The sequence below is a fragment of the Bacillus rossius genome, chromosome 12 (genome assembly GCF_032445375.1).
Source record: "Bacillus rossius redtenbacheri isolate Brsri chromosome 12, Brsri_v3, whole genome shotgun sequence".
Lineage (NCBI taxonomy): Eukaryota > Metazoa > Arthropoda > Insecta > Phasmatodea > Bacillidae > Bacillus > Bacillus rossius.
In genome coordinates, this window is record NC_086339.1 from 26607725 (window position 1) to 26635387 (window position 27663).

The following is a 27663-nucleotide window of genomic DNA, read 5'->3' on the forward strand; positions in this document are numbered from 1 at the left end:
GTTTCGTGTCATGCTTGGCAAATTCACTTTTTTTTGTTCCAATGTGGTATCTACATTTTATTTAGAATGTTTAACAGTTGAATGTTAGATGTCATTCACAAAACTTGCTAGAGGAATAGAATAACACACACACACACACATATATATATATGTGTGTATATATATATATATATATATATATATATATATATGAGAAAGTTTTACTACTTAATATAAATTTATTTTGAAATTTTCAGAAATCAATCAAACATGAAGTAAATAATAAATAAATATGAGGGCTGAATTGACAAAGGTAAGTGATAAAAGTGATAGAGCTAGTAAAAATTAGAAATTTTTTGCATATTACTATATTATAAATGAAAGTTAGATATATCTCATTCATCCATTTTTTTTTGTAATGTGCACTTCTATGATGTTAAAAGGGATAAATTTATATTAAATTCTTTTCGAGAAACAAGATTTGGATTTATCTATTTAATAAGGTGTGACTATAAAGATTCATAAGTAATATAGAAATAGGACTATGTAAAATACGCGCGCTGCTTGAAAACATTAAAAAGGTCTGTTTATGCAGAAGTTTTTTTTCCATGCAATAAAAAACGTCTTTATGAAAGTCTACAAGTAAAAAAAAATACCGCGTGATTATTATTTGCTCATCTCATAGAAAATTCAAAAAGTTTTGTTTTTATCACTCTTTGGACATGCCGGGTGACCTTGCAAATTTTAATATTTCATAATTTCTGCTTGAGAAAAAAACTTCACCCAAAGCTTCAAATATATTTTCGTCGCGGCACGGAATGTGCATAAAGTTGTGCGGGGGGAGAGGATTATTTGTCTGATCGATTATGTTGCAGGACTGCAAAGACAATACAACTACATATAACAACGGACTGTTTGCGCCATTCGAAACTCACGTCGAGGGGTTTTCTGACATTTCCCCTGCGCTTCGATGTCGACGTTTAAACGAGACGAATGGTTTTACTCGGTCGTGTCGAATAAAGGACAGGAACCAATGGGGCTCAGCCACGTGTAAGCAAGGTCGTGAATCAACGTCAACAGCTGCGAACACGGTGCCAACTTCACGCGAGAAAATCCGCGGCGTGTTTAACATCATTTTATTTTTCTGACTCGGCAAATGTCTCCAGTTGAAATACATGCTCGATACTTTCCGTTTCACTGAGCACTATCTGAAACGGTCTTCAATACATAATGTTTCAAAAATAATCATATAAATACCTATATATAGGTTGAAATCTCTGATCAATAGGTGGCACGACGCGCAAGTAGAGTGCGGACTTTTTTTTTAAAGTAAAATTTTCTGCAATCTTTATGCTAAGCTTTCATAAATGTGCAACGAAATAAACGTAACGGAAAAACTAGGAAACACACAGAGTTAATAAAGTCGAGAGTCGCAAAATCGTAAGACTGTTTTGCAGGATTTTCGTTTAAATATTTGTTACTAGTTTAAATCTCTTGTTTGAATTTCCGCTGTAAACATTTTTTCGTTGTCAAATAGCTTGCTGAAAACAAAAATGGTAGCAGCAGCCCTCGACGGCATATGTTTGCATTGTATCACTCTTGCATGCTTGCGCACTGGCAACTTGTAAACTTGTATACTTGTTAACTCGGATACTTTCACACATTCTCATGCATTCGCATGCATGTACATTCGCCTATAAATTAACACTTTTAACACTTCTTATTAATATTTGTGGACCCTAAAAATTTAATTTACCTCTGGTTATGAAGTTTCCCTTCCACCGCACGCAGAGGCCATGCATCCATTTTTGAAAACATTTTTAATTTCCTGTATAATATAGAACATTATAACTGAGTTGGGTTTTAGTAAAAATATATTGATATTTAACTGAGTTTTCCTTGCACTTTGAAGAAAAAAAATTAAATGTTATAAACGTTTCACAAATATATATCTTTTCTTCCAGTGGCAGAGTGGAACCTCCGTCAGCACCTAGGTTGAGAATAAATAAAATATTGTGATATATCATATTTTTATGTTAATAACGCTTATTTTCATAAATATTAAGATTGCTATAAATGTCATGTATATTGACTTATAATTTTAAAAAATATATAGTTTTGAAACCAGGGCTCTGTTGTATACTAAATGACTCGGCATAACTTGTAGAGACCTGCAAAATTCGCGGATTCATTCGATGATAGGCTAGAATTCAAACACATATACCTCTTAGATAATTTTTCTATCGGCTTACTGTTCATCTGGACGAATCTCAACGAGTTATAATCCCTCAACCAAAGAAGGATCGAATCACAGACAAACCAGCTGAGACGACTTACAAGTCGGCAGCCAATAAACTTGCGTTATTTGCCCCAGTGTACAGGGGTATGTGCAGTCTATCCTGAAGGCCATCGAAGCCGCGAATTTTGCAGGTCTCTACTTATAAATAACAATTTAATACATATAATAGATATAGCGCCAGTTGCAAGTTTTTCTTTGAGATACAACGCAGCCGAACGTTTTTGAAGTAAAATTAGGCACGATACGTTAAATGCTACAAAGCACCTTTTAATACAGCAATATTCTTCAAAAATATTTTTATTGATATTTATTCGTCGCATAAAAAGCCCCTTTAGGACTGAAAGACGAATACTGTATACAGGCGCCAGTTCTATACACTGACCATAGGGGGAAAAAAAAGAGGTTTTGTTAGGGAAAAATTGTACATTTCTAAGGATGTGGGCGTTGTAACGGCATTAGTTAAAATTTGCAAAGCAGTTACTACGTGCTACTACGTGGTTAGCCTTGCCGGGCTCTACATGGGTGCCGTTAATTTATTTGCTTCGACGATCAGCCGGCAAACAAAAAAAAAGAGCTGCAGGCTACTTTACCATTTGTCAGTAAGACTTCTTCAACCAAAAGTTAATTTTAGGCTGTGTTCATCGCGTATGGGGCCGATTCTTCACGACGCATTTTGATTTTTGAATTCACTCGGATCGTCGATCAAATTTTTCCGTGTGGAGATCACTCGGCGATAAATCCGAAACTAAAAGGTCATCGGGTGGCCAAGACCACCAACCAATCAGACTTAACTCCGAATCGGGCCAATCAGAACGTGCGGGCGTACATATCGATTGTCAATTTTTCGGTTAACAGTTGCAACGCGGGCGCCGCCGGAGAAGGTTGTCGTTTGGTTGTTTCTGTAGTGCTGCGGTGGGGAAGCCTTCTTTTCACAGACGAGAGAGCCAAAACCCGAAGTTCCCCGAAGTTCACATGCTTTTTTTTCCGTATCTTTAATGTACCTATCCTAACCAAATCAACCGTCCACAATGTTTTAAAGTATTTATAATGTAGCTAACCTAACCTAATTGACCATTAGTATCCTTTTATCAACACCGCCATATTTATTTAAAATGAACAAAAAAAAACCGAAGATGCATTATCGGGCGTTTTGCTCTCGCGCCTGTGAAAAGAAGGCTTCCCGCTGCGGTGTACATGAACAAACGCGGGGAGAAGTGACCGCACAGACATGTTTTATCTGTAGAAAGACTTTAGGTTTTCGTGGGATGTTTCTAACTAGCACTATTACGGGAAAGATAAAAGATGTGAGACCAAAATATAACAACCATGATAGAGATAAAAAATATTAAAATAAAAAAAATTATTATATTTTAGATCTTTAATAATTTAAAAATATTTATAACGGTCATGTAACTTTATTGTTTATCTTTTTAAGAGCCTTTGTGATATTCCAGAATATTTCTCTTTGGCATCAATCTTGAGCCCTAATACCAATGCATATTATTATTAATTTTTTTTTTTTGCTAGCACTAGAGGCATGTTTGTGTCCTCTTTTTCGACAGCTTCAAAGTTTAAATGAGATTGGGAACTGACCAAATATGACAACTTACATTTTAAACACTTTTCAGATCATGTCGAGGGGAATAGGCTTAAGGTTGGAAATATTTTTTTAAAAAAAGTTCCTACAGAAACAATGCTGCACACAAAATCCGTAGTTAACATCAGAAGCTTAAGGTTTACAAAGATCGCTGCAATGTTCAACTCAATATTTTTTTTCTAATTTTTAATATCTTTATCATATTTACGTCACACGATACTTCAAAAAAAATATTTTAGCTTTTTAAAACCCGGGAATTTTTTTTTAAATTAAAATAAATCTGCATCTACACGAAAATAATTTGTTCTGGGGTGTACGAAATGATTTGTGAATCTTAGGCTTTCCTTCTGCGGGGCGCGCCAACCTCTGCTACACGCCTGGCATCGCTAGTCTCGCTCTGTCATGACGTCATTATAATTTAACTAGTTCAAAAGTTGCACTGACTAGTGCGAAACAAAAACCTGTCTTCATAAGCAACACATTCATACCGTTTCAATTTAATAATCATAGACAAACAGTTTGGTTTGTAGGAAATTTATTGAATTCTTAAGCTTTTATTAAACCTTATAACCTTATTCATAGAAGGAATGGAGGGCACGCAGTATTCTCTTAACGTCCCGGGACAGGATTAAATACGCAGCGTTCCTTTATCGTTCGAGAGTGAAATGTAATAAGTATATAAAGTACAGTATTTTCCAAGTGGTTTAATACAACTTGTAGAATATATTGTACATACTATTCTGTGCATGATCCAGGACAAAGATATTCTAGAAAGGAATGTAATTTTTAATTTAAACTATGTTTCCTGAGCGACCCAGGAGAAATGGTTGAGTATGTTGCACATCTAATTCTCTGTTCAGAGAGGTGAATTAATTTACGAAATACAAAGTGTTTTCCTGAAAGTTCTAAAATAAATTATACAAAGTGAAGCCTGTTTTCCAAACGGTCCGGGACAAGTGGGAAATTAAGTTGTCCGTCGTTTTCTCTGGGAAAAGGGAAGTAATGTACGAAATACCCAATGTTACCTGACCGTTGTAGGAGGTAATGTAGTATAATAAGGAACTATAAAAGGTTTTCTGATCGGTGCGGGACAGGTGGTAGAGTATGTTGTCCATCGGATTATCTGACCGGTTCGGGAAGATAAGTAACATACGATATATACCAAGTGTTACCTGAATTTTCTAGGAGGTAATGTAGTATATGAAGTATAAAATATTTTCTGAGCGGTGCGGTACAGGTGGTAAAGTATGTTGTCCATTGTATTCTCACACCGGTCCGGGAAAGGAAATAACATACGATATACACAGTGTCACCTGACTGTTCTGGGAGGTAGTGTTGTATATGAAGAAGACTAGGAGGTATTGTTGTATATGAAGAAGTATAAAAAATGTTCTGAGCAGTCTGGAAAGTAAAGTAACGTACAAAGTACTCAGTGTTACCCGACCGTTCCAGAATGTAATGTAGTTTATGTAGAAGTATAGAATGTTTTCTGAGCTGCCCCTGACAGGTGGTAAAGTATGTTGTTCATTGTATTCTCTGACAGGTCTGAGAAGGGAAGTTACTTACGTAATACACATTGTTACCTAATCGTTCTAGAATTGTCCATCGTATTCTCTGCCCGGTCCGGGAAGGGATTTAACATACGAAATACACAGTTCTGCCTGGCCGTTATAGGAGTTAATGTAGCTTATGAAGAATTATACAATATTATCTGAGCGGTCTGGGATAGGTGATATGTTGTTCATCGTATTTTCTGACCGGTAAGGGAAGGGACTATCTGACTTTTCTAGGAGTTTTATTCCTAACTTAACTTAAAGCTATGAGTGTGCGGGAGAGGTCTGGGAAGGGAAGACTCCAAGTGCGTCTCAGACCGAAGCTTATACGCTCTAATCATGCAGGTTGAGAACCATGCAGGAGAGGTAGCATGAATCATGTGCTAGGAGGGGATTGGCCAGCCATAACAGCGTTTTTGCCATTACTAACTCCCCTCGCTGACTATCCTAGACTAAAACTAGATAAGTTGGGCCCAGGTAAAAACCTGCATAGACACAGGGAAAACCCTGGGCTCATTCATGCGGGGTGCAAAAGGTCATGCACTATGCGTGCAGGTTGGTTACGGGAAACAGAAGGATGGATCTGGATGAAGAGTTGGACAGAGTAGAAAAGAGTCGACAATGCGGAGGGGTAGGGCACTTGGACATTTCTGTCCGCATTGGGTTGGGTGCCGCCGCCGATTCATCATATTGCCATCCGGGGCAGTTAAGCGTGGGCGAGGCCAGAAACCGAAGTTTCTATAACTCGCCAAGTGCATAGTAATTCAGGTGCACCCCACACTGGTGAAGAATCATTTGAATCGACGGCGGGGGTGCGTGTCTTGTTGGATAGGTTTGGCACACGGGCCTGTGTGTGCGCTGGTAGGTTGTGTAATGCTATAAAAAGTTACGTGTACCTAATTCGGCTAACTGGTGTGATGTAGTATCGTGTTGGTGTGCATTAGAGGCTTGTCGGTGTGCTGTAATTTCAAGTGACCTAGTTAAACTCGGGTGTGGTGTGTAGTGTAAAGCTGTGCGAGCCGCTCCTACGAACCCCTGGGAACACACGACATGCAAGGGTGGGTTGGGTGCAGCTGGTTGTTGTATTCTAGGAGGTGATGCTGTGTTCTCTGCGCGGTCCGGAACGGGTCTCAGTTGGCGCTGTGCCTGCGGCAGGTGCTGCTGGGGGGCGGGCGCCGCCATTGGCTGCCCAAGGTGGCGCGCGACCCGGAGATGACCAACGAGGAGGGCCGTCGCCTGGACGGCCGCAACCTCATCGACGATTGGCTGCGCGACAAGAAGCGGCGCGGCGTGCGCGCCGAGTACGTGTGGAGCAAGGAGCAGCTGGAGCAAGTGAACACGCGCTCCGTGGAGCAGCTTTTGGGTAACTCACGCGCCGCACAGAACACACGCGTGCGACTCTTGGGGTCGTTACCACAACGCCGAAATACCACAACGTCGAACGTACAATAACGCCGAAATGCCAAATTGACCGCAACGCCGACAGATAGAAAACTGCTGTGTACCACAAATACCGAAATACAGTAACGCCGAAAAATGTTGCTGCGTGGAGGGGGGGGGGGGGGGCACAGGAGCAAAATGAAAAACAACTGAATGAATTTGTGTACCTAACCTTACCTAACCTAACCTTTGTGGCAGTCCTGCAATGACATTTTTCGGGGTTAACGTATGTCGGCGTTGTGGTCAATTTGGCATTTCGGCGTTATGGTTTTCGGCGTTATTGTACGTTCAGCGTTGTGGTATTTCGGCGTTGTGGTGCGTCCCCCGACTCTCGCAGTGGGAACTGAAACCATGTTCACCCCCCCCCCCCCCCCTCCCGACATGTTGACGCTATCTGTTGGCTCGTCCCTAAATATTACTAGCAAAAAAAATCTTGGGATAGAGATTCTAATACAATGTTTTAGGTAATAATGTTAATTTATATACTTTCCCACTAATTTCAATAGTAAAAGTGATTTCATATACAGAAAAAGAAGGAGGTATAGAAGTCAGACTCTTGCAGTGGAAACTGAAACCATGTTCCACGCGACATGTGACGCTATCTGTTGGGTGGGCCCGTAACTACTAGCAAAAAAAAATCTCTTTGGATAGAGGTTCTAATAAACAATGTTTTAGGTAATAATGTTAATTTATCTATTTTTTCAAATAATTTATTAGTAAAAGTGATTTCAAATTTGCGAAAAACACATGATGCAGTTTTTTTTCAATAAAAAAATGTTATGTTTAATATAAATGAGTAGAAGATGCAAAAAAAAAAGTCTGGTGTGCCACACCACAAAATATGTAGCTACCAAAATAGACAGAAGCTAAGACCATGCCCGAATTCTAGTGAAAAATTCTATTCTATAATTTGTATTGAAAGCTGATAAATTATATTAAAAAGTCGGGCTGTCTCCTAAAGGAACAGGTTTCATAGCTTAAAACATCGGTGTTTTCTTTCTGAATTAAAAAAAGCGCATGTAACTCAGTAGGTACACGTGATAGAAGTGAAATTTATTTTCAATTCAAACCTAGACTCGTAAGTGTACCGTAAGGGGTAAAAGGACAGAGAGAAAGTAGAAAGAAAGACAATTTTCTAAAAATACACGAATTAACCAAAATATTACTTTAAAATAACTACTCAGGGTATCAGTGGACTATGATAGCAAATTTCAAAACTAATATTATGTTATTACTAGATTATTATTAAATCTCCCCACCTATTTGGAAGGTAACGTTTGGAAATAAAATTGAAATTTTTTCATGAACGAACAAATTTGCAAACATTTAAATTAAATTTGGTTTTCCACTTTTTCATCCCCGAGAAGTTGTTGGAAAGGAATTTGTGAGCTTAAATTTAAACTTCACACTTTTGTTGGCTGGTATAATTTATTTATTTTTTTCTCGCAGCCGGGTTAAAACTTTCATAAGCCACTCACATCAATCTCGTCACACTGTGGTTTGGATTCATTCTCTGGACTGTGGAGTACCAACGTTAAGAACGTGCCACAAGCTGTATTTAATTAGACCAGCGTTTATAAACCTCGTAATTTTAATGTACCGCGTTGCGTTCTCGCAAACAACCTGAAAAACTGGGGGGGAAGCTTGAGGTTTATTTTGCGAGTGGCTGTATCCCCCCGAAGGCTCGAAAAAAAAAAAAATAAAAGTAAACACGACGTAGAGCGCACGAGCGCAAATTTAAGTTAATTAACTGCCACGGCTGTCCCTGTGTGGCCACCATGCGGCTCTTCCCTGTATTTCTACTGGCTCTCGGGGAAAGAGACAGTCAGTCCCGCAGCTGGGCCAACACGCGTCGTTCTACATTAAAGTTATATAAACACACTCCTCGCATATTCTTTGTTACCACCCGTGTTCTCCACTTGAACTTAATTCTTCTTGTTTTTTCTTCCTTTTGTACTGCACTCTTAGACCTGCAAAGAGCCCAAAGTAAAGCTAACAAAATAATTTTTTTCTCACAAAAAATTAAAATCCTCATGAGACGTGCCATACTAGTAGTACTAAACGAAAAAAAGATGTAGTGTACATTCATATAAAAATGTGTAACCCACCACTAAATTGTATACTTAATACAACAGGTTCTCATCTAACTTTAGTCAATTTTTTTTATTCGTCCTTCAATCTCATGGTAGAGTTAAAATTTCAACGAGTGTAAATACATACGCGCGTGTCATTTGAAACTATGAAATGGTAAGGAAGGAACTAATCTTACTTTCAAGCTGATTTTTACTAACCGATGTACAACATCTAATGGTCCACATATTCAAAAAATACACCAAAAAGTGTGTTTTATACGATGTACTGCTTTGGCCAAAAATTCTTCTTTGATCTGTTGGGGTTTTAAGCGTGGCTTTAAACACCACGGCTTGAAATCAACGGTTGTTGGCTATTGTTGCTGTTATTGTGCTATAGATTACGCTCACATGTCAAAACTAATTATTTCCACAAGAAAATTGCTATATGGAAACCTTTATTCTAACATGGGACCAATAAAACTTCTGCAACCATAAGAATAGATTGTATGAGCACTCATTTGCCAGATATACAGATAGGTAATTCAAAAAATATTTTTATTGTAAGTTTAAAAGAGCATGCAATATCCACCCTTTAGCAAAAAAAAACACACAGTTTTATTAATAAAGTATTAAAGTAGGAGTAAATTTAAATCATTTCATTTTATATTAGTAGCACAATCCCGTAAAATTTCCCAAATTTTTTAATTGTATACATCTTATAGTACAAAATGTACCGGTTCTAAATGTTCTAGCAGCTTACCTTCGGTTTACGAACCTGAATCATTTCAATTAACAACGCATTCATATGGGAGAGTAAACTTAAACATACTAAAGCCTCACATTGACATACCTTAGTGTGGGGATCTTGAAGAATTTTGGATATGTTAAAAGTTACGAGAATACAAGTGTGACAGGCTGTGTATCCCTGGCGGTGCTTAGGTGTGGATTGGACACTAAAGCATTTCATTTGCAATATGTCTTCCCGGATTGGTTTTGTAATATTATTTTTTTTAATCTGAATATTTTTAAAATCACTGTAATAAAATTAATCTTAATTTGCTGTTTAGAGTTTTGTTGCATCTGCAACCCTAACAACAATTTTGACTCGTGTACATTAGCAACAACAAATGTCACTATAATTTGAACCACTGTCCAAAAAAATCTGTCGAGGGTCCGTGTGCAACACGTTTATTATTATTTTTTGCATATTTCATATGCAGAGTAATTGACAAAAGAACGGAAAATTTTCTCCTTAAGAGCAGTATCGGAAAATTTTCCCCGTCGGTCGCCCCAGGAACTAAAAATAAATAGAGAACCAGGTGAAGGAGGAAACGGAGCGCAAGATTCAAAGCGACGAAGAAGTACTTTATGCCATGATGAATGCGCTCCAGGGGTGATACGGCGAAAGGAAAAGAGGAAGAGTAAAAGAGGGCGAAGAGGTAGGGATAAAAAAAAAAGGAGCAATTTTTTTTTTCTTTACCCGTCGCCAGCCACTTGCAAGCGAACAGATAAATGAAAAAAGACGAATCCGCCCCCGGGAGCCGAGAATGAATCTCCAAACCTTTCTACCCAACACCGATTTCCATCCATTCCCTCTCTCTCTCTCTCCTCTTCTTTTCACTCCCTTCTTAGCGAGGTTCTAGCGAGCAAGATCAACCTCGATATTCCACGATAAAAAAAAACGGGGATGGGAAAGCACAGTTCTTGGTATTATTAACTTTTCAAACGTGGAAAATGAATTCCGAGGCAAATGATCCCTTGCTCCACACACAACATAATTGAGCGACAGAAAATGCCTCCGCATTTTATTTTGGCCTTCCTCTTCTTAGCTTTGTGGAACCTTGTAAATCCTTGCTCAGAGCATGAAACTGAACCAAGCTTACATGAAGAAACCAAGAAGTAAAATTGAGAAATGAAAGATACATGTTTATTTCTCTCCAATAATGTGCAAAGTTACCGTTAGTTTAGTTTAGTTAAAATAAATTTGGATTCGTTCTCATAAGAGAGTCTATTTCAAGACCAAGGAAATACACTATAGGCATGTATGCAATTCCTATCAACAGGGCATTGAATTTGTTAATAAAATATGGCTGGTTCTTATGGAAATTTCTCATTGCACAATGGTTAGTAACTCAGAATTTTAACTGTTAAGTCATCACAACAAAATGTCTAGACAAAAGTAAGTAAATAAATGATCTTAGACAGATTCTTTAAATAGAGGTAATGGAAAATAATTTTTGAATCACGCTATTTCAGAACTAATTCTATTGTATGTATTTAATAAATTTTCATGATTTTATACAACTCATTAATTTAATTCACTTAATGTAATAATCAAATATTTCCACCTTAAAGTACCTTATAAAAGTATCAGAAACAAAGCGAGGGCGCATAATTTAAATTTTCGCTTGTTTATCTATACAACACTGATAGTTGTGAAACAAAATATTCCTATTATAATAGTTTAACTTTATTAAAACTAGCTCGATATTTTTGAGGTAAGTTAAGTAATTTCAAAGAATTCATCAACAATACATAAAAATACAAAGCTAAGCTATCTGTTGACAGTTCTCTAGTTCAGTGTTTTATTAAGGTTTCATTAAAGCCACGTTTGCTATGGTTTTATTGAGCTGCAGATTTAAAATTCTCTAGTTTACTAGATCCACTAAACATATACCCACTCTTCTTTGGGGGGAATAGAAGCTTCATACCAGTCCGACAATTTCATTTAAAGATATTTAGAATGTTGCAAAATACTCAAGATTCCCATCCCAGCTTGAGGGGGTTGGGCACTTGGACATTGCTGTCCGCATTGTGTTGGTTGTTATAGGTTTGTTTGAGGGCGACTTTCATAGTTTCCTACCAGGCTGCCAGCCTAAAACTAGGTTAAATTTGGCCCAGGTAAAACCCTCATAGACACAGGAAAAACCCTGGGATCTCTCATGCGGGGTGCAAAAATCACGCATTAAGCAAGCTGGTTGGTTACGAGAAAAATAGGTATGGTTCAGAAAGAAGAGCTGGATGAAGGTATAAACTAGAGTGTCTTGACAACTACAAGACACTTGTAGGCTTTTCGTTGCCATGTGTGTTAAGTTTATGAACCTCCAGTGTGAACCTACATTTTTTTTACTTAATATTATTCGGTTTCCTACAGTTCGAGTAAATTATAACATGATGTTTTATCGTACAAGTGGAACATCGAAGTGTCAAGTTTCGCCTCTAGCGCGCGAGGCAACCATGCACTGATTTATTTATTTTCTTTTGGTTTATCGAGGGTGTGTTTTCTTCTTTTTCCAGGTCTGTTCGCCTACTCGCACATGGAGTTCGAGGCGGACAGAAACCCGGGGCCAGAAGGTGACCCGTCCCTCACCGAGATGACGCGGATAGCCCTGCACATGCTTCTTAAGAACCCGAGAGGATTCTTCCTTTTCATCGAGGGTGAGTTGCTGCCAGCTGAACACTTCTTATGTAATACCTTTTCGCAGGCTTTCGCTCTGTGACATGCGGTTTTCCCCGAACCTCCACCGCTTTTGGCTAATAACTTCACCAGACGAACTTGCGTGATCAAGCTGCGCATTGACACTTGACGATAAGGCACTCAGTAAAGGCTGATTCGGGGTTCTGTCCTCGGATCTCTCTCTCTCTCTCTCTTTTATGCAATATGCTATTTAACCATAACATGCATCTGCATTTTCCTGAAGGCTGTCTTCCTTCAGGTCACCGATGATGCCCTGAATCTGTTAACCTCAGAGTTTAACATTGAACAGAAGGCTGCAATAATAATGTGGCCACAGTAAACAAACATCATTTTTTTCCCATGTAAGTCCAAGTGCGTGATGCAGTATGGAAGATTCCATTGGATATGGAGGCATTACCGAGCGTCACCTTAGAGGGAGAACGTCTCGGGTTTGTCACCTCGTTCAACTATTTGAGGCTTGCACTGGATCACAAACTCTCCTATACTCAGCATGAAACACACGTCATACACAGTGCAGTTGACAGTACTCCAGCCCAGCGGCTGCAGGTGCTGTCATGGTCTTGGCTGGTGAAGTTCCAATCGATCAGGTGGTGGCTGAGGACCCAAAGTTGTTCCGAGAAAAAACCGTGAGAGAATCTCAGCTACAATGGGATACATCTGAGTGAGGTCTTCACATTCGCACACGCTCGTATAGAGTACAACCAGATTGAGATTAACTATTGTCTTGCCCAGATTCTGCCTGGTAATAGCAACTTTTAGGCATAACTTCACCGTTTTGGCCTATCAGAAAGTCTGCTTTGTTTATATTGTGGTGACAAACTTCATGTGTTTAGATAGAAGACCTTCGTGAAAAACTGAGACAACAATCCTAGCTTTCCGGTTGGCGCACAAGATCTGCCCATTTTGCTATAGAAAGCAGAGTCCTAGTCTTTCTAAAAGCTTATACGAGGAGTGCGGTCAGTAGTATACGAATGTATGTCCGGAAACAGGCGCCAGGCGGTGGAGCCGAGAGCCGGCTCCGCCATCTTGGATTTGTGACATCATTGCGGCAAAAATTCCTCAAAATTCCTTAAAAATGACTCAAAATGACTCAAAATTTCCCGTTTTAAGAAAAAATTTCCAGTTTTCGAGGGAAAAATTCCCGTTTCGAGGGAAAATCTCCCGTTTTAGTCTTTAAAAATCCCAGCGGCTAGAAATGTCCTGATAGAGGCTTAAGCATCCTTAACTCAAGCCTCAGTTAAGCCTCTATCAGGATGTGACCTTGACCTCTGACCTTGACCCCGACAGCCATCTTGATCCACCATCTTGGATGACGTCATTTCGTTTTCTCGAACATTCCGGCATTGTGTTATCCGCCATTTTGAATTATGACGTCACCGTTGCAATTTCCGTTACGGCCGCCATCTTTAAATTTATTATCCGATTTTAACGAATTTTTTTTTTAAATTTATAAAAAAATTAAATAATAAAATTTTAATAAATTATTAATAAAAAAATTACATTAACGACATGGAGCTCGGAGTCCTCGGTTCAAACCCGACGAGTGCAAAAAAAAATAAAAATGGTGGCCGATCCTTCCCCCTGCGGTGGCTGCAGGCATACTGACTCCCTCCACTTTTTTTTCAAAGCATATATATATCGTCAGGTAGTATGACGTCATGTCCGCCATCTTGTCCTCGTCTGCTGGAAGCCATCATCAGTGTATCGTCGGCGAGAGTGCGCTGACGCCATGTTAGTTTAATTCTTATCCGCTAGAGTGCAGTAATCATTTATTATTGCTGTGACACCCGACATCTTGGATTTGTGACGTCACGGCGGCAAAAATTCCACAAAATTCCTCAAAAATGACTCAAAATGACTCAAAAATTCCCGTTTTAAGAAAAAATTTCCCGTTTTCGAGGGAAAAATTCCCGTTTCGAGGGAAAATTTCCCGATTTATTCCATAAAAATCCCAGCGGCTAGAAATGTCCTGATAGAGGCTTAAGCATCCTTAACTCAAGCCTCAGTTAAGCCTCTATCAGGATGTGACCTTGACCTTTGACCTTGACCCCGACGGCCATCTTGGATCCACCATCTTGGATGACGTCATTTCGTTTTCTCGAACATTCCGGCATTGTGTTATCCTCCATTTTGAATTATGACGTCACCGTTGCAATTTCCGTTACGGCCGCCATCTTTAAATTTATTATCCGATTTTAATGAAAAAAAATTAAAAATTATAAAAAAATTAAATAATAAAATTTTTAATAAAATATTTAAAAAACAAACATTTACGACACGGAGCTCGGAGTCCTCGGTTCAAACCCGATGAGTGCAAAAAAAAATTAAAAATGGCGACCGATCCTTCCCCCGCGGTGGCTGCAGGCATACTGACTCCCACCACTTTTTTTTCAAAGCATATATATCGTCAGGTAGTTGACGTCATGTCCGCCATCTTGTCCTCGTCTGCTGGAAGCCATCATCAGTGTATCGTCGGCGAGAGTGCGCTGACTCCAAGTTAGTTTAGTTCTTATCCGCTAGAGTGCAGTAATCATTTATTATTGCTGTGACACCCGCCATCTTGTCATTTGGCCGCCATCTTGAAAATCCGTAATTATTTAGCTAGAAATTCGGGAAAAATTCCAAAATTCATTAAATAAATTTGTAATCTATATACTGATTGATTAGGTCGACTAAGGTCCTTGGTACGATCTAGGACGATGCAAAAAAATTAAATATAACATCAATTTAACATAATAGTAACAGGTTCGAGGAATTAAACACCACAAGTTCTTTTACAAACATAATATTTATTACATAATTTCTATTCTACTACAGGATCATTTGCGAAAGCCAGCAATCTTATAATCATTTAGTTCCGCAGCGGTGTGAAATGACTAATTCTTAGCTCCAATCGGTTTATACTAGACAGAGTCCAGCCAGAACCTTTACAGACATAGTCCACCTCTTCTTGACAGAGTTTCTGGATACCGTTTTTAACAGTTTGCTTCACATCGTTAGAACTGTAAATTACTGCAGCCGATGTCTTGAATGCACACTTCTTCACTTTGTCATCGAACGGATATGGCTTTCCATATATACAGTCCAACCACAAGTTATATTTCAAAGGTCCGTTTGTTGCTACATCATCAGTAAGCTGATTGATTATGTCCTCTCTGATATCATCAAGAAAATTACAAATGTCTTTCGACTCACCTAACGTATTTAAATAATAGTAGTTCTTCAATGTTCCACGAAATGCAGACTGCGCCAAGTAGAAGCCATTATCGTTCACTTGTAATGCGCCGAACACAGTCTTAGGTTTATTTTCCTGTTCAGACGTCATAACAATCGGTTGCTGCACATCGGTTTTCTTGCTTGTACGCTCACGAGCCTTCAACCTAAACCGAGGAGTCGAAATTTCTGCAGGTAGTTCAGCAGTAGGCACACGGACTTCACCTTTACAGTTTTTCGCATGTCGTCGCAAATTATCAATTCTAGTAAACCATTAATGACACTCATCACATCGAAACTTCATGCGAGATGGATTCTTCGTGCATTTGCTCCGCTCATGTCTTCGTGCATCATGAGCAAATGCGAACGACGTATCACAGTAGCTGCAAGGATACCGTGGTGATGAAGACGAACCTTTCAGACCCGATCCAGATACTGACCATGCCGCAGTTGCACCATCTCCAGGCATACTCTTATGAACATCAATGCATCGTTGTTGCACCGAAACCTTTACTTTCTGCCGAACAGCAGGACCTTTGCATGCCTTCATGTGCGTTTTCATATTATCTTTTCTGGCAAACTGCTTATGACATTTCTCACAAACAAACATTTTACGATATAGGTTCTTGGCACATTCTCTATTCTCATGTCGTCGAGCATTGCTGTTGTTTGAGAAAATCTTGTCGCAGTAACAGCACCGATGTTCGTTAGTTGTTGTCGATTCGGCATCCATTGAAGTCTCCATTGATGGCGAACCAGCGTTCGTCGAGATTCCCTGTGCAGCCAGCACTAGCGGCATTAGTCTCTTCTGCTGGCGGTACCACGTCTGTTGAAGTCTCCTCCAGTGTTGACATCGACGTTGCCAACGGGATATGCTCCACCATCGTCGACGCTGACGTCATGGTTCCCGCAGTCGAATGTACAACCTCCATCGAGTTCGTCGTTAAAGTCGGTAAAGATGCCATAGAGTTCGCATAACAGGTTATTACGTGATTAATGCACCAGAAGAAACAAACTAGGTGATCCTTACACCGACCACGTCAGTAACAAACTAAGCATCCTGTTGTCTAGAGCTCGCTTATATATACATGCACCGTATGGAACAATACGCTAGTCAAATCAAGAACCATTTACAATAATACAAGAGTCAAAACAACATTAAAAATAGAAGGACCATCAACGAAAAGGCAGCACATTTGGAAGCACCGACAACGAAAAGGCAGCACATTTGGAAGCACCGACAACGAAAAGGCAGCACATTTGGAAGCACCGACAACGAAAAGGCAGCACATTTGGAAGCACCGACAACGAAATGGCAGCACATTTGGAAGCACCGACAACGAAATGGCAGCACATTTGGAAGCACCGACTACGAAAAGGCAGCACATTTGGAAGCACCGACAACGAAAAGGCAGCACATTTGGAAGCACCGACAACGATAAAGCAGCACATTTGGAAGCACCGACAACGAAAAGGCAGCACATTTTGGACGCACCGACAACGAAAAGGCAGCACATTTGGAAGCACCGACAACGAAAAGGCAGCACATTTGGAAGCACCGACAACGAAAAGGCAGCACATTTGGAAGCACCGACTACGAAAAGGCAGCACATTTGGAAGCACCGACAACGAAAAGGCAGCACATTTGGAAGCACCGACAACGAAAAGGCAGCACATTTGGCAGCACCGACTACGAAAAGGCAGCACATTTGGAAGCACCGACAACGAAAAGGCAGCACATTTGGAAGCACCGACAACGAAAAGGCAGCACATTTGGAAGCACCGACAACGAAAAGGCAGCACATATGGAAGCACCGACAACGAAAAGGCAGCACATTTGGAAGCACCGACAACGAAAAGGCAGCACATTTGGAAGCACCGACAACGAAAAGGCAGCACATTTGGAAGCACCGACAACGAAAAGGCAGCACATTTGGAAGCACCGACTACGAAAAGGCAGCACATTTGGAAGCACCGACTACGAAAAGGCAGCACATTTGGAAGCACCAACAACGAAAAGGCAGCACATTTGGAAGCACCGACAACGTAAAGGCAGCACATTTGGAAGCACCGACAACGAAAAGGCAGCACATTTGGAAGCACCGACAACGAAAAGGCAGCACATTTGGAAGCACCGACAACGAAAAGACAGCACATTTGGAAGCACCGCCAACGAAAAGGCAGCACATTTTGGATGCATCATCGAATAAGGAAGCACATTTGGAAGCTCCATCAACTAAAAAAGGCAAAAAGGAAGCACAAGTTACGAGATCTAAGTCTTAGTAAGAAATCATAATACAAGAAATAAAAACTTTACATTCTTATAATTTAAATTATTTATTTTATTGCTTTACATTATACAAATGCAAGTAAAACAAGTCAATATTGTATGTAGCCAGCATTCCTCAGTTCCTTGAGTATGAAGGATATTTCTTTGATGCACGAATAGTTTCCTGCACAAAGCGAACCATGTAGAAGTCTTAGCCGGTCAACCAATATGTTTGGATCTTTCCATGATGTGTAATCATTCTCTTCTACCACCATCTTCCTTGCACCTTTATAATAAATATTATGATCTCTGGTGTCTTCCGTTTTACCACCAACCTCAGGGTAACTTTCATGTTTGAGACGGTGATCATCACAAGCTTGATCAGATTTATTTAATATATCACGTCGTTTCCATCGTTTCGGTCTCAGGACACCGCCACATTCTTCGATCTTGGCAGCTTTAGGTGCTTCATCATAGTCTATGTCTTTGTCAACAGCCTCAGAGTCACTGTAACAATCACCGTAGAAGGAATCGTCTTCACCCAATTTACCGTAATAATTCGATGTTGATGATGTTGAAGTGTCTTCATCGTCTTCATGCTTCCTTTTTAGGAGTCCATCATTTTTACAAAGTAGCAAAGATCTACTTGAATTCGGCTGGAATATATTCTCACTTATCACGTTAAGGATTCTTCCATTGTCTTCATTCTTCCATAAATCATCAACCTTCTTCAATTTAAGTTCTTTGTCGAGATCGGAAGAGCCAAGAAAATTATTGTCGTAATGCAGATCACTCTTCCTTAGGCTAGTAGATTCATCGTTGTCCTCTAGCTTGTACGCAGGCTTGGCGCTACAAGTTCTGCCATGTCTTTTTAGGCTCTCTCTCCGCGTAAACGACTTGCTACATCGAACACAACTTATCATATTGCGCAGTGGATTTTTAACACAGTCATTCTTCTCGTGTTGTCTTTTATTCTTTCTCAAGATAAACTCTTTACTGCAAAACTTACACCTATGTTCTTTCGATACAGCGTCAGATCCCAAATCGGAATTCATATTAGTTACTAAGACTAATGCCAGATACCAATTGAGTGTTTTAAATTAGATTCAATACTTAAATAGAAATTTTTTCATATTTCATCATGGAGAATTAATATATCTCATGCAAAAGTACTTTATGCACGTAGTTCTGCTTTTCAACAACAGATGTCGCCACATGTTGCTTGCAGGTAAATAATATTTAGTTATTTTATGCGGGATGCGGGATGCTCACTAAAGATCGCAAAAGAAGGATGGCTTCGTTAGACTCCAAGGAAAAGGAAGTTCGTCTTGCATGTTGGTGCTCCACAGATATCTCATGGCGTAATATTAATTTGACTGAGTAATGATATTTGTTAATTCCACCTGATAAAAATATTGCAAGTTTTGAAATAAAAAAAATGCATAAATTTCTGGCTTGTACAAGAACTCTATCTTTGCTCAACAATGATAAGTTTACAAGCTAGCAGAAACTGTTTATGCATTTTTTTTATTTTTTTTTAAATTTTTTATTAATTTATTTTTATTTTTAAATATTTTTTCTTGTAATTTTATGATACAAAAGAAAACATGTGGTGGTTTTCTCTGTGTGCTTCCGATTAATCTGGTCAATACTATGATGGTTTTCTCCGTGTGCTTCCGATTATTATTGTTAATATTATGGTGGTTTTCTCAGTGTGCTCCTGATTATTCTTGACAATATTTTGATGGTTTTTCCCGTGTTCTTGCAATCATTCCTGTGGTTTCTTCAAGTGTTTCTGACTATTCTGAGAAACCGCTCTCTGCATGGATTTTTTTTTGTTCTAATGAGACATGTCATTTTATTTGGAGTTACATTTAATTCTATAATTTCTGCTACTAAATCAAAACTTGCAATATTTTTATCAGGTGGAATTAACAAATATCATTACTCAGTCAAATTAATATTACGCCATGAGACATCTGTGGAGCACCAACATGCAAGACGAACTTCCTTTTCCTTGGAGTCTAACGAAGCCATCCTTCTTTTGCGATCTTTAGTGAGCATCCCGCATCCCGCATAAAATAACTAAATATTATTTACCTGCAAGCAACATGTGGCGACATCTGTTGTTGAAAAGCAGAACTACGTGCATAAAGTACTTTTGCATGAGATATATTAATTCTCCATGATGAAATATGAAAAAATTTCTATTTAAGTATTGAATCTAATTTAAAACACTCAATTGGTATCTGGCATTAGTCTCAGTAACTAATATGAATTCCGATTTGGGATCTGACGCTGTATCGAAAGAACATAGGTGTAAGTTTTGCAGTAAAGAGTTTATCTTGAGAAAGAATAAAAGACAACACGAGAAGAATGACTGTGTTAAAAATCCACTGCGCAATATGATAAGTTGTGTTCGATGTAGCAAGTCGTTTACGCGGAGAGAGAGCCTAAAAAGACATGGCAGAACTTGTAGCGCCAAGCCTGCGTACAAGCTAGAGGACAACGATGAATCTACTAGCCTAAGGAAGAGTGATCTGCATTACGACAATAATTTTCTTGGCTCTTCCGATCTCGACAAAGAACTTAAATTGAAGAAGGTTGATGATTTATGCAGAGCTGCCAACCATTACGGATTTTCCGTAATTATTACGGATTTTAACCCCGAATTACGGAATTACGGAACATCGCTAGTTTATTACGGAAACGAGGCTTTGTGCTGCATGGTAACGGAAAAATTTACGTTTCTGCTGTGCGTGTTTCGTGAACGCTGTTTGAATACTTCGGTTGGTTGCTCAAATAACGGAACTAGTAAGTGTGCGCATGTACGATGTACTGTCGAAATAAGTAAATTAATTCTCGTGTTTTCAAATAATAATGGGATGGTATTACGTCCGTTGTACGATACAACTAGTACATATCCTCGGACTTATCGTTTGAAGGCTACTTACATCACGATAATTTTTGTACGGTACTTTGGCTAACCTGTGTTGTATTAATTTATTTCTTGAAAGCCATTTTTTTCATCATAGTGTTTTTGTCCGGTTTTTGTCGTGTCTACAGACGTGAAAATGTTTTTATTTTTTTCGATAGTGTTGTGTTCTTCAGTGCCGGTTGTAGAAATGAAGCGTGAGACAGAATAATGTGCATCTGTGGGAAAAAACACGCAAGACTTCAGAACTTTCCACTTAAATATTCAAAAGAATGGCCATGATTGTCGTTTTTAAATGTTTGGAACGCCACGGTTTTGTAATGTATGCGCGTGTGACTTTTCGATTGCACATGGTGAAAGGGATGACTGTACACGGCATATTGAATCAAAGAAACATGCAGAACATTTTAAAGCCGTGACTAGCAATAAATCTATATTTTCGTTTTTTCGCTACATCTGAAGAAACGAAAGTAACGAACGCAGTTATTGTTTACAAGTCCTTGTGTTTGTCTTGTTTGTTTACATGACATTTCTTATCGAACCAGGATAAAAGAAGCAAATAAAAAGACAGTTGTTTTAAAGTTTAACTTTGAATACATTGAATTGAAGATTCAAAATATCCAGTAAAATTATTAATATTTCTTACATATTCAGATGATTGTATTGTTCAAATAGATTTTTTTATGTATTAATTTGCATTGTATTCATATTTTTCTTTTTCTTTTGCATATTATTGTCGTTGTTTTATCTTGTGAGTGTGTTATAATGCCCCAGGAAAAATTTATCGTGCATGATTTACGCGTACTTTTTTCATATACCTAATTGCCATTACTGATGGGTGTGATTTGAGGTTGGCAGCTCTGTTTATGGAAGAATGAAGACAATGGAAGAATCCTTAACGTGATAAGTGAGAATATATTCCAGCCGAATTCAAGTAGATCTTTGCTACTTTGTAAAAATGATGGACTCCTAAAAAGGAAGCATGAAGACGATGAAGACACTTCAACATCATCAACATCGAATTATTACGGTAAATTGGGTGAAGACGATTCCTTCTACGGTGATTGTTACAGTGACTCTGAGGCTGTTGACAAAGACATAGACTATGATGAAGCACCTAAAGCTGCCAAGATCGAAGAATGTGGCGGTGTCCTGAGACCGAAACGATGGAAACGACGTGATATATTAAATAAATCTGATCAAGCTTGTGATGATCACCGTCTCAAACATGAAAGTTACCCTGAGGTTGGTGGTAAAACGGAAGACACCAGAGATCATAATATTTATTATAAAGGTGCAAGGAAGATGGTGGTAGAAGAGAATGATTACACATCATGGAAAGATCCAAACATATTGGTTGACCGGCTAAGACTTCTACATGGTTCGCTTTGTGCAGGAAACTATTCGTGCATCAAAGAAATATCCTTCATACTCAAGGAACTGAGGAATGCTGGCTACATACAATATTGACTTGTTTTACTTGCATTTGTATAATGTAAAGCAATAAAATAAATAATTTAAATTATAAGAATGTAAAGTTTTTATTTCTTGTATTATGATTTCTTACTAAGACTTAGATCTCGTAACTTGTGCTTCCTTTTTGCCTTTTTTAGTTGATGGAGCTTCCAAATGTGCTTCCTTATTCGATGATGCATCCAAAATGTGCTGCCTTTTCGTTGGCGGTGCTTCCAAATGTGCTGTCTTTTCGTTGTCGGTGCTTCCAAATGTGCTGCCTTTTCGTTGTCGGTGCTTCCAAATGTGCTGCCTTTTCGTTGTCGGTGCTTCCAAATGTGCTGCCTTTACGTTGTCGGTGCTTCCAAATGTGCTGCCTTTTCGTTGTCGGTGCTTCCAAATGTGCTGCCTTTTCGTAGTCGGTGCTTCCAAATGTGCTGCCTTTTCGTAGTCGGTGCTTCCAAATGTGCTGCCTTTTCGTTGTCGGTGCTTCCAAATGTGCTGCCTTTTCGTTGTAGGTGCTTCCAAATGTGCTGCCTTTTCGTTGTCGGTGCTTCCAAATGTGCTGCCTTTTCGTTGTCGGTGCTTCCAAATGTGCTGCCTTTTCGTTGTCGGTGCTTCCATATGTGCTGCCTTTTCATTGTCGGTGCTTCCAAATGTGCTGCCTTTTCGTTGTCGGTGCTTCCAAATGTGCTGCCTTTTCGTTGTCGGTGCTTCCAAATGTGCTGCCTTTTCGTTGTCGGTGCTTCCAAATGTGCTGCCTTTTCGTTGATGGTCCTTCTATTTTTAATGTTGTTTTGACTCTAGTATTATTGTAAATGGTTCTTGATTTGACTAGCGTATTTTTCCATACGGTGCATGTATATATAAGCGAGCTCTAGACAACAGGATGCTTAGTTTGTTACTGACGTGGTCGGTGTAAGGATCACCTAGTTTGTTTCTTCTGGTACATTAATCACGTAATAACCTGTTATGCGAACTCTATGGCATCTTTACCGACTTTAACGACGAACTCGATGGAGGTTGTACATTCGACTGCGGGAACCATGACGTCAGCGTCGACGATGGTGGAGCATATCCCGTTGGCAACGTCGATGTCAACACTGGAGGAGACTTCAACAGACGTGGTACCGCCAGCAGAAGAGACTTTAATGCCGCTAGTGCTGGCTGCACAGGGAAACTCGACGAACGCTGGTTCGCCATCAATGGAGACTTCAATGGATGCCGAATCGACAACAACTAACGAACATCGGTGCTGTTACTGCGACAAGATTTTCTCAAACAACAGCAATGCTCGACGACATGAGAATAGAGAATGTGCCAAGAACCTATATCGTAAAATGTTTGTTTGTGAGAAATGTCATAAGCAGTTTGCCAGAAAAGATAATATGAAAACGCACATGAAGGCATGCAAAGGTCCTGCTGTTCGGCAGAAAGTAAAGGTTTCGGTGCAACAACGATGCATTGATGTTCATAAGAGTATGCCTGGAGATGGTGCAACTGCGGCAACGTCAGTATCTGGATCGGGTCTGAAAGGTTCGTCTTCATCACCACGGTATCCTTGCAGCTACTGTGATACGTCGTTCGCATTTGCTCATGATGCACGAAGACATGAGCGGAGCAAATGCACGAAGAATCCATCTCGCATGAAGTTTCGATGTGATGAGTGTCATGAATGGTTTACTAGAATTGATAATTTGCGACGACATGCGAAAAACTGTAAAGGTGAAGTCCGTGTGCCTACTGCTGAACTACCTGCAGAAATTTCGACTCCTCGGTTTAGGTTGAAGGCTCGTGAGCGTTCAAGCAAGAAAACCGATGTGCAGCAACCGATTGGTATGACGTCTGAACAGGAAAATAAACCTAAGACTGTGTTCGGCGCATTACAAGTGAACGATAATGGCTTCTACTTGGCGCAGTCTGCATTTCGTGGAACATTGAAGGACTACTATTATTTAAATACGTTAGGTGAGTCGAAAGACATTTGTAATTTTCTTGATGATATCAGAGAGGACATAATCAATCAGCTTACTGATGATGTAGCAACAAACGGACCTTTGAAATATAACTTGTGGTTGGACTGTATATATGGAAAGCCATATCCGTTCGATGACAAAGTGAAGAAGTGTGCATTCAAGACATCGGCTGCAGTAATTTACAGTTCTAACGATGTGAAGCAAAATGTTAAAAACGGTATCCAGAAACTCTGTCAAGAAGAGGTGGACTATGTCTGTAAAGGTTCTGGCTGGACTCTGTCTAGTATAAACCGATTGGAGCTAAGAATTAGTCATTTCACACCGCTGCGGAACTAAATGATTATAAGATTGCTGGCTTTCGCAAATGATCCTGTAGTAGAATAGAAATTATGTAATAAATATTATATTCGTAAAAGAACTTGTGGTGTTTAATTCCTCGAACCTGTTACTATTATGTTAAATTGATGTTATATTTAATTTTTTTGCATCGTCCTAGATCGTACCAAGGACCTTAGTCGACCTAATCAATCAGTATATAGATTACAAATTTATTTAATGAATTTTGGAATTTTTCCCGAATTTCTAGCTAAATAATTAGAGATTTTCAAGATGGCGGCCAAATGACAAGATGGCGGGTGTCACAGCAATAATAAATGATTACTGCACTCTAGCGGATAAGAATTAAACTAACTTGGTGTCAGCGCACTCTCGCCGACGATACACTGATGATGGCTTCCAGCAGACGAGGACAAGATGGCGGACATGACGTCATACTACCTGACGATATATATGCTTTGAAAAAAAAGTGGTGGGAGTCAGTATGCCTGCAGCCACCGCGGGGGAAGGATTGGTCGCCATTTTTAATTTTTTTTGCACTCATCGGGTTTGAACCGAGGACTCCGAGCTCCGTGTCGTAAATGTTTGTTTTTTAAATATTTTATTAAAAATTTTATTATTTAATTTTTTTATAATTTTTAATTTTTTTTCATTAAAATCGGATAATAAATTTAAAGATGGCGGCCGTAACGGAAATTGCAACGGTGACGTCATAATTCAAAATGGAGGATAACACAATGCCGGAATGTTCGAGAAAACGAAATGACGTCATCCAAGATGGTGGATCCAAGATGGCCGTCGGGGTCAAGGTCAAAGGTCAAGGTCACATCCTGATAGAGGCTTAACTGAGGCTTGAGTTAAGGATGCTTAAGCCTCTATCAGGACATTTCTAGCCGCTGGGATTTTTATGGAATAAATCGGGAAATTTTCCCTCGAAACGGGAATTTTTCCCTCGAAAACGGGAAATTTTTTCTTAAAACGGGAATTTTTGAGTCATTTTGAGTCATTTTTGAGGAATTTTGTGGAATTTTTGCCGCCGTGACGTCACAAATCCAAGATGTCGGGTGTCACAGCAATAATAAATGATTACTGCACTCTAGCGGATAAGAATTAAACTAACATGGCGTCAGCGCACTCTCGCCGACGATACACTGATGATGGCTTCCAGCAGACGAGGACAAGATGGCGGACATGACGTCATACTACCTGACGATATATATATGCTTTGAAAAAAAAGTGGAGGGAGTCAGTATGCCTGCAGCCACCGCGGGGGGAAGGATCGGTCGCCATTTTTATTTTTTTTTGCACTCGTCGGGTTTGAACCGAGGACTCCGAGCTCCATGTCGTTAATGTAATTTTTTTATTAATAATTTATTAAAATTTTATTATTTAATTTTTTTATAAATTTAAAAAAAAAATTCGTTAAAATCGGATAATAAATTTAAAGATGGCGGCCGTAACGGAAATTGCAACGGTGACGTCATAATTCAAAATGGCGGATAACACAATGCCGGAATGTTCGAGAAAACGAAATGACGTCATCCAAGATGGTGGATCCAAGATGGCTGTCGGGGTCAAGGTCAAAGGTCAAGGTCACATCCTGATAGAGGCTTAACAGAGGCTTGAGTTAAGGATGCTTAAGCCTCTATCAGGACATTTCTAGCCGCTGGGATTTTTAAGGACTAAAACGGGAGATTTTCCCTCGAAACGGGAATTTTTCCCTCGAAAACGGGAAATTTTTTCTTAAAACGGGAAATTTTGAGTCATTTTGAGTCATTTTTAAGGAATTTTGAGGAATTTTGGCCGCCGTGACGTCACAAATCCAAGATGGCGGAGCCGGCTCTCGGCTCCACCGCCTGGAGCCTGTTTCCGGACATACATTCGTATACTACTGCGGTCCACCGGTTAAAGGTTGTTGCGGGAATGCTCTTTGCGTTGAAATTTCCGGATTTACGAACTTGCCTCTGCAGCTGGAGTGGTCTGGCTCCGACTGGTAAGGTGCCATAAGGGGATCAGCCCTGGAGTGGCTCCTCTCCTTGGACGGTTTACCTTTTCAGAGTGTCGGCCCTTGGGAAGACAATCCCCTTATTTCGGCAACGACGCAGGGGCTGAGCCGATACGGGAAGGCTCCCAAATTCTTGCCTCCCTGTGGGGCACTGTTGGCAGAAGGCCTTTCTTTCTTTGAGGGAGAGTTCAACCTAGAGCGAATACCCAACATTCCTGTGGTGCGTGATTCCTGAATGGGTCTCAGCCTGTAGTAAGCCTGAGGCAGGGTCTTCTACATGGATGGAATGGGGCTGACACTCAACAGGAGCAGGCTGCCCTACCCGAGTAACAGACCTGTCGTTCCGGCCAGTCTGGATACTGCGTGAGGTGCAGCGAGTTGGGGGAAACAGGAAATACCCCGAGAAAACCCACAGCAACGTCCGCCATGTTTCCTACTTGGGAAATATCCGGGTTCAACCCCCGTGGGGAATCGAATCCCGGTCGCCTTGGTGGGAGACGAGTGTTCTAAACACTCAACCACCGTGGCTCCTAAACTAAGTGAATAGCTGTTGAAAATATCTGTGGCAGAACAATTGCAATGAAGGTACCAAGTTATTTTTTTTTTTCAAGAAATAGCGCTTAAATAAAAATAATGATGCAAAAAGTAAACAAAATATATCAACTGGGAGTGCGAGACCGAGGCTTAAGCAACGATTTTCAATAACATTGATGTAACTTTTAAACGAAATTATCCAACTTTTTTTTATATAGATTAGATAAAGCAGACGTGCGAAAATTTACCTTCCCTAAAAAAAATATAATTTTGCTAGAATTTTATTTAGATGTGTTAAACATCTTACCTAATATACATTTTAAGTTAACAACAGAAATAAAACTAGTCCGGAGATGAACGAAAGCGGATTATTTGGGCGTCTGCTTTGGATTCAGTGAACCTAAGGTTTTCTCTTGGGACGCCCGCTAACCGCACGCCCCGGCGAACCTGGGCCATCGATCGATCAATCGATCGATCGCTCGTGCGGAAAGGCGCCTCGCGTAACAATGATGTGTTTCGGAACGC

General features: G+C 39.7%; 1 protein-coding gene across 1 annotated transcript in view; it reads left to right on the plus strand.

Moving 5' to 3' along the window:
* LOC134537276 (alkaline phosphatase, tissue-nonspecific isozyme-like) overlaps positions 1-27663 on the plus strand; it is a 440124-nt gene that overhangs the window by 342773 nt on the left and 69688 nt on the right. The window contains exons 6-7 of the mRNA XM_063377549.1: positions 6584-6791; positions 12238-12378. Coding sequence (XP_063233619.1) covers positions 6584-6791; positions 12238-12378 — 349 coding nt within the window. The remainder of the gene's footprint in view (positions 1-6583; positions 6792-12237; positions 12379-27663) is intronic.